Source organism: Papio anubis, chromosome 1 (genome assembly GCF_008728515.1).
Source record: "Papio anubis isolate 15944 chromosome 1, Panubis1.0, whole genome shotgun sequence".
Lineage (NCBI taxonomy): Eukaryota > Metazoa > Chordata > Mammalia > Primates > Cercopithecidae > Papio > Papio anubis.
Genome location: NC_044976.1, coordinates 217,620,055 through 217,628,031, shown reverse-complemented (window position 1 = coordinate 217,628,031; position 7,977 = coordinate 217,620,055). Strand labels below are relative to the sequence as shown.

General features: G+C 37.9%; 1 protein-coding gene across 1 annotated transcript; it reads right to left on the bottom strand.

Annotated features, from left to right (window-relative positions):
• Window positions 1-684: 684 nt before the first annotated feature.
• LOC100999750 (olfactory receptor 2L8) lies at window positions 685-7,697 on the bottom strand. The gene has a single exon (XM_031660452.1). The coding sequence runs from the start codon at window positions 7,071-7,073 to the stop codon at window positions 6,135-6,137; it is 939 nt and encodes a 312-aa protein (XP_031516312.1). The 5' UTR covers window positions 7,074-7,697; the 3' UTR covers window positions 685-6,134.
• Window positions 7,698-7,977: the final 280 nt, after the last annotated feature.

Sequence of the window (7,977 nt, the reverse complement as noted above, 5' to 3'; positions counted from 1 at the left end):
GAATTATCAGTGGTTAGGGTTAAATCATCTCTTTCTCATAGGATAGCTTCATACTTTAAATCCTTGAGCCACTGATACTTTTAAATCAGTGAGCCATCTTCCTGCTTTCTGGTTTAAAATAGTTCTAACTTGATGGGGTGTGCTTACAACCAAATTTCCCCAAAGGTCAGCTGTCTGCTTTCTTCAGTTAACAAGGTGGTGGCTGCAATAGATGGAACACATTCGGGCCATCCACAGGTTACAGAGTCTAAAACCTTTGATAGGAAGGCTACAGGTTGCCGGTGGCCCCCATGTTCTTGGGCAAGTACCCCTAAAGCTACCCCTTATTTACATTATCTTGTCCCCCAGTCTGGAGTGCAATGGCGTGATCTCGGCTCACTGCAACCTCCACCTCCCAGGTTCAAGCGATTCTCCTGCCTCAGCCTCCCTAGTAACTGGGATTACAGGTGCGCCCCACCATGCCCAGCTAATTTTTTGTATTTTTTAAGTAGAGATGGGGTTTCACCATGTTTGCCAGGCTGGTCTCAAACTCCTGACCTCAGTTAATCCACCCGCCTTGGCCTCCCAAAGTGTTGGGATTACAGGTGTGAGCTACTGTGCCCGGTCGACTTTGACTCTTATTCTTAAAAATAAAATACATATATTATTTAGATATTAAAGAAAATTAATCTACAAAAAGAATAATATGAGCAAATAATTGCACTAAATATTTTTATTATACTTAGGAGTTTTTCCTGGGTTTTTTAAAAACATGCAACTATCTAGGAACAATCAAACTCAGCAATTCAGAGGAAGCCAATTAAAACTACCAGTGAAGATACAGTATAACTATATTTCTAACAAATCAGTTTATTAGGGGGCTGAATAGATATTTTAGTTGATAATGTGTAAAAGAAGACAATTCTGCTATGATACTGAGAGTTTCAGTACACTTTATGCTGGTAAAATTGCACGTTGAAAAGGTAAATAGGGCTAAACCATTCAAAACTTACAAGATGTTTAATCAGGAAATTAACTCTAACTTGTGAGAAAATTCGTAGCCCTGCTGAATTACTTGTTGCACTTTAAATCAGTGTCACATAGCCAGTGACTGCTCCCTGACATTAAGCCCTTCTTCTTCTCCTGGAGTTAATGCTTCTTCCTGCAAATTGTAGATACTTGTATTCATTTACTTTTAATAAAGTCTGTTGAATCAGTATTTCGCATCTGATCCCTGGTAGGGGATCTTCATTAATTAAGTTTTAGCACCAGGGAAATATCTTTGCAACTATCTAATTGGCCCTTCTAGCTTCACCAGACAGCTCACAATTATAGAATGCATAGAGGATACTGAAGGTAAATAACACACTACTTGTGGTAAAGACAAAATTTCTGTGAAATTTTAAGTTTCCTTAGGGAAAACCCTATCAAAAGTAAGGGCAGTGAATAGAGGGATGGAGGAAGACAAATGTATTTTAAAATATTTATCAGATAAAATTAAAAGGATCATATGATTGAATTTGTGGCAGTGAGACAAAATAGCTGAGATTAAGTCCCAAATGTCAAATTGACCTCAATCCAACATGTGTGATCCATGTATTCATCTTTGTATTCTCCTCAAACGCTATAAGTACCAAATAAGTATTCAGTGATTTATAAGATATTTCATCTGTAAAATAATTGTCTATTTTTTCTCCAGATTTTAAAGGCAAGTAAAAAAAATAGTTAGTAGTGGGGTTGAGGTAAATCTTACAAAAGAAAGCCAATTATTACTTCTATAGAAACCAAGGGATCACCTCCACCTTGCCCACTTTATATCCCCTGTGAGCCTTTCGCCAAGGTCTAGGAAACAAATAGATACGAGACAGATTAACGAGGGAAAAGCATATAAGTTTAATTCATTTTACATGTATATGGGAATCTTCACAAGAGTGTGAAGTCCAAATAAATGGTCAAAGCAAGATTTTTTTTATAATTTTAGCAAAAGAATGATAAATTGCAGAAAAAAGTACAGAAAAAAAGAGAAACTAGCTCAAAGCCATACATTCCAAGGGAGTCACTGGGAGGTATATGGGGGTGTAAAGATAGTAAAAAATGAGGGTTAATTCTGGTAGTTTATTTATTCAGGCCCACTGCATTCCTCCGGCTGTCAGGCTCTGGTGAAGGGCAGTTTTCTATTCTGATACAGAAAGGGTACTGGAAGAGTATCAGAACGTACCAGAGGCTCCTGGAGGAATCTTCAGAACTTGCTGTATGCTGAAAAGACAGGTGAGATAACCTTTCTCTCCAATGTTAACCAAAATTTCTCAAATGTTTTCAGCTCAAACTAATAAATATGCTGACTCAGCATATTTGTGGATGGTGTGTCATTCACTCCTTCACTCTACTCAATTATTTCACTATTGAACCACAGCTTGTTGTGATGTGAAAGATACTGTCCTTTATAGTAGAAAGAATACTCATGTCCCTTTCTATAAATCAAACTTTGCTAATGTAATACATAAGAAATTTCTAAATGCACACAGTGTGGTATGAAATGCTAATAGATACCGCATGCTGTAAAATTTGCATCTTCTAGCCTGAGGACATGAAACAATTAAAGAATGACTGTGAAGTGAAAAATAACCACAGCATAACATTTGGAGGGAAAGAAAACTGGCTAAAACCAGGCACAATGAACAGTGAGCCAAGGACTCTGTGAGGCAATGAATTCATTAATTTCCCCAAGAGGGATTATTATCCAACTTTCAAAATTATCAGGACTACATTCTCATAAACAATGTAGCAAGTGACAGTATATTTGGAAAATTTGACTTTTCTCCAGTATTCTTAATGACCATAAGGGGGAAGGAGTGGCCTCTGAGTGCAGATACTATGCCAGCGGGGAGGGGCTTATTGCTTCCCTGAACCAGAGCCTATGGGGGTAAAAGAATTTTGAAGTCATTTCTGATAGCCTTGAAATGCTCAGCATTCATTGGTGACCTCTTTATCCATTCACAGAGACATTGGCATGAAAAATAGGATTACCGTTGCCTATACAGGAATGTCAGTAGGTGGGACTTCAGTGATGCCATTTACCAACAAGGTAAAGCCATCCATATTGTTTTTCAGTAAACTAACTTCAGAGAGATGGAATGATTTCCCCAAGGCCATGGTACGTCACAGAAAATCACAGAGCTAGGTCTCCTGCTTCCCTCCATGAATCACCACCTGGAATGGGTAAAGGGTCTGAACTGGGCACCACTGCTCAATTCAGTCCTCCCTCAGGCTCTTTCCAGTAATAACAACTAACAAAAACAGCCGGCATTGTATCTCGGTCTATTCAAGCTTCTATGACAAAAATATCTTAAACTGAGTAACCTATAAACAAGAGAAATGTATTTCTCAGAGTTGCAGAAGCTGGGAAGTTTAAGACACAGTGACTGAATATTCAGTGTCTGGAGAAATCTTGCTTTCTGGTTCATAGATGGTGCCTTCTATGACACCATACATGGTACCATCTGCTGTGACCCCACATGGTAGAAGGGACAAATAAGCTCCCTTGATCCTCCTTTAGAAAGGCATTAATCTTATTCAAGAGGGTGCCATCCTCATGACCTAATCATTTCCCAAAAGGCCCCAACTCTTAATACTATGACATTAAGGGTTAAGATTTAAGCATATGGATTTTGGGAGAATACAAACACCCAGACCGTCTCACATTCCCACCACTATCCTAGACTGCATGATGTCATTCACTTCGTGCTCACTGTTTCCATCCTTCTCGGGACTGGCCTCATGGGCATATGCACAGGATTCCACACTCAAAGGGCTCCATGCATAGTTTCATGCTCTGCAGTTATCATTGGAATATTTAATAATTTCATCTCTGAGTATGCATGTGACAGAAGAGCTGGACAGATTGGTCACATTTGCAAGCAGTTTTGGTCCAGTAGTAGTGTGTACACAAGGGGGCACACACACACACACACACACATCTTGTAATACTTCCCAGCACCACAGGATTCCAAGGAGTGGCTGGGGTATGGCTGGGCTCAGATTGGTGGTGATGACAGAAGCAGTGGCACAGGTGGCCGTAGGGTACAAGTGTCTCTAACGGGGAAGGAAGGAGGTGATCTCCCTGGAAGCAGCGAGTGACTCATGATGGGAGGCCTATTTCCCCTCTGTTCCAGAGCCCCTCCCCATTGTATTCATGGAATATGACCTATCTGAGTGAATATCAGGACAGGAAATGCCAGGAAGCTAAGGCAGTAAACTTTGTTAGTAAATCATTACAAAATAAAAATACACACTGCTCATTGCAACAAAGCACAACAAAGACTTAGTCTGATTTGTAAAACAAGTTCAAAATTTATGTTTTAACTGCTACAATATGGCAAAACAAATATCCACAGCTTAGAAATAGAAATGAAATTTAAAGAGCATTGAACTGTGTAATACTTTACTGTTAACTGTAATCATGGAAGAGAACACTAGAATGTGTTTGTACAAATCACTGGTGAAAGAAAATGAAGAGGAATACAAATGAATGGAAAGAAATCTAATGCTCATGGATTGGAAGAACTAATATTATTTAAATGACCAAACTACAGATTCAATGCAATGTCTATCAAAATACTAATGACATTCTGTACATAAATAGTAAAAACCATTATTAAAGATTTCTATCGAACTATTGTATGGAACCCAAATAGTCAAAGCATTCTAGAATGAAAAGAAAAAAACTGGAGCCATAATAGTACCAAACTTCAACTATACTACAAACAAGTAATAACCAAAACAGAATGGCAATGGCATAAAAACAGACACATAAAACAGTGAAACAGAACAGAGAACGCAGAAATAAATCCATGTATCTACAGCTAACTGATTTTTTTATTTTAATTACTATGGATACTTAATAGTAATACATAATTGTGGAGTATATATGATGTTTTGATAAAGACATACAATGCATAATGATCAAATTGGGGTAATTGGGGTAACCACCTCAAATATGTCTTGTTTCTTTGTGTTGGGAACATTCTAATTGCACACTTTCAGTTATTCTTTAATACGTACAATAAATTCTACAATAATTATTGTTTACTATAGTTACTCTATTGTGCTACCAAATACTGATTCTTATTCATTCTATCTAATTATATTTTTGCAACTATAACCATCCCCACTTTATCACCCCTCACCTGTACCGTTCCTACCCTCTGGTGACCATCAGTCTTTTATCTATTTCCACTAGTTCAGGTTTTTAAAATTTTAGATCCCGCATAGGAGTAAGAACACACAAAACCTTTCTGTGTAACTGATTTTTGACAGCAGTACCAAGAACATTCATTGGGAAAAAGACAGTGTCTTCAATATACGGTGCTGGGAAAACTGGATATTTTTAGACAGAAAAATCAAACTAAACTCCCCGTCCTTACACTATACCAAAATCAACCCAAAACAGGTTAAAGACCTAAATGTAACCATTTTTATTACTGCTGGCACATTCCAGTCCTTGTTGTTGATCAAAATATACCTAATGTTAAATCATTTCCCGGGATTCATTCCCCTATAAAGAACATAATCTTGTCATAGGCCATCCAGAGTGGTATCAGGACTTAAGAATCCCTGATGAGCTCTCTGCTAAATTGCGTAAAAACAACTTCCCTAAATTGAAAGAATGGGTAACTGGTATGTTAAGTGTCTAAGATAAGAAAGATAAGACATCTTACAGCTTTCAATTAGATACACCAAGTCAAGAGACTTATTTTTTGTTTTGTTTTAGACATAAACAAAAAAGTAAATTTAAAATTACTGGAAAACAAATTGACCATAATGAAATTGTTATGCTGAGTGCCAAATTTAGACAAATTTCATTTCCATTTCTGCATGACCAAAACCAAAAATTCTCATTGACAACATATTAGCAAAAGTAGATGCTTTCAAAATTTATGGAAACAATGCCATGAAGAAAAAAGGTTGTTTAGAATTATGTGTGTGTGTGTGTGTGTGTGTGTGTAACAATTTTGTCCAGAAATCAGTGATTTTTTTTTCCTCTTACCTTGATTACTTTTAGCTCCTGAACTCTAGGATTGAAATAATGTTTTAATTACTATACACTGCTGGATGGATGTGTATCTGAGTCCTGGGGCCTTAAATAGAAAATGTTTCTACATTTTCACAGAGCAGAGTCTCTGACTCACTCGTGTCAGGGCCCCCATCACCTCCTTGTTTCTCAGGCTGTAGATGATGGGGTTGAGCATTGGGGTGAGGATGGTGTAGAAAACAGCCAGAACCTTGTCCTCTGTTGGAGATCGCAGGGATCTTGGACGCAGATAGGTGTAGACAAAAGGTGCATAGTAGAAAGTTACTACAGTGAGGTGGGTGCTGCAGGTCAGGTAGGCCTTCTTCCTCCCTTCTGCAGATTTCATGCGGTAGACAGCAAGGAGAACCCGGCCATAGGAACATGAAATACCAATGAAGGGAAACACCAGAAAGATGGTGGTGCTCAAAAACACTGTGCCCTCATAAACCCAGGTGTCCGTGCAGGCCAGAGTCACCATGGCCGGGACATCACAGAAGAAATGATTGATGGCCCTGGATTGGCAATAAGGAATATGGAGAATATATACAGTGTGAGCACAAGCATTGATAGAGCCTATGATCCAAGATCCTGTTATCATCAGCACACACACTCTTTTGCTCATGCGGATGAGATAGTGGAGAGGAAAGCAAACAGCAATGTAACGATCGTAGGCCATAGATGCCAAAAGTAGTGCTTCTGCACCTCCTAATGCCAAGAAGAAGAAACTCTGAATCCCACACCCAGTGAAGGAGATAGACTTGTTTCCATACAGAAAATCAGAAGCCATCTTAGGAACAATGGTGGAGATGTAACTTAGGTCAATGAGGGAGAGCTGACTAAGTAGGAAATACATGGGTGTGTGGAGGTGGGTGTCCAAAAAGATGAGAAGAATCATGGATAGGTTTCCAAATAGAGCCATTAGGAAAATGAGAACAATGAGGATGAAGAGCAAAAGGCCAATTCTTGATGGCAGGAACAACCCCAATAAGATGAAATCAGTTGATGTTTGATTGTAATTTTCCATGGGGATTTTATATGCTCTTTCCTGAAGGGAGACACAAGGATAAGTTAAGCACAGAAATCCATCTTTATCTGCAGCGGATGCATTTGAAGCCCCCCAGTAAATTCTCGAGACTGGGGTTGACACTGAGCCCTATATATATTATTTTGTGTCCATACATACTTCTGATAAAGTTTAATTTTTAAATAAGACAAGTAAGAGATAAACAAGAGTAACTTATAATAAAATAGAACGAGTATACAGTATAGTATAATACAAATTATCTGAATATGGTCTCTTTCTCTCTCAAAATGTTTTATTGTACTCAGCCTTCTTTGATCTGATTTTGTACCTGTTTTGAAAAAGAAATCTTGTTTTTTTACCCAGAGTTTCACATTTGATGAGACCAACATTTGTTACCAGATTTTTTTCTGAGAAATATATAAACTTATAAGAAAGATATCTCTATTACAACTTCAATAGAATAATATTTTACTGCCTGACACTAACTCAGATATAATCAAAATCAGATGTTATATTGAATACATATGCATAGAAAGTCAATATAAATGCATACATTTAGATTTATATTTGAAAAAAATAGTATTATCTTTATAGGAAGATATATTATCTTTATAGGAAGATATATTATCTTTCCATATTTATACTTTTATTTTTTTGAGTGACAGGGTCTCTTTCTGTTACCCAGGAGGGAGTGAAGTGGCAATATCATTGCTCACTGCATCCTTGACATTCTGGCTCAAGCGATCCACCTGCCTCAGCCTCCTGAGTAGCTGAGACTACAACCACGTGCCACCATACCTAGTTAACCTTTTTTTTTGTAGACATGAAGTCTTGCTATGTTGCCCAGGCTGGTTTTGAACTCAGCCTCACCAATACTCCTGTCTCGGCTTTGCAAATGCTAGAA

What these genes read in the sequence shown, in the direction of transcription:
- LOC100999750 (XM_031660452.1), bottom strand. Translation starts at nt 7,073, where the DNA reads ATGGAAAATTACAATCAAACATCAACTGATTTCATCTTATTGGGGTTG.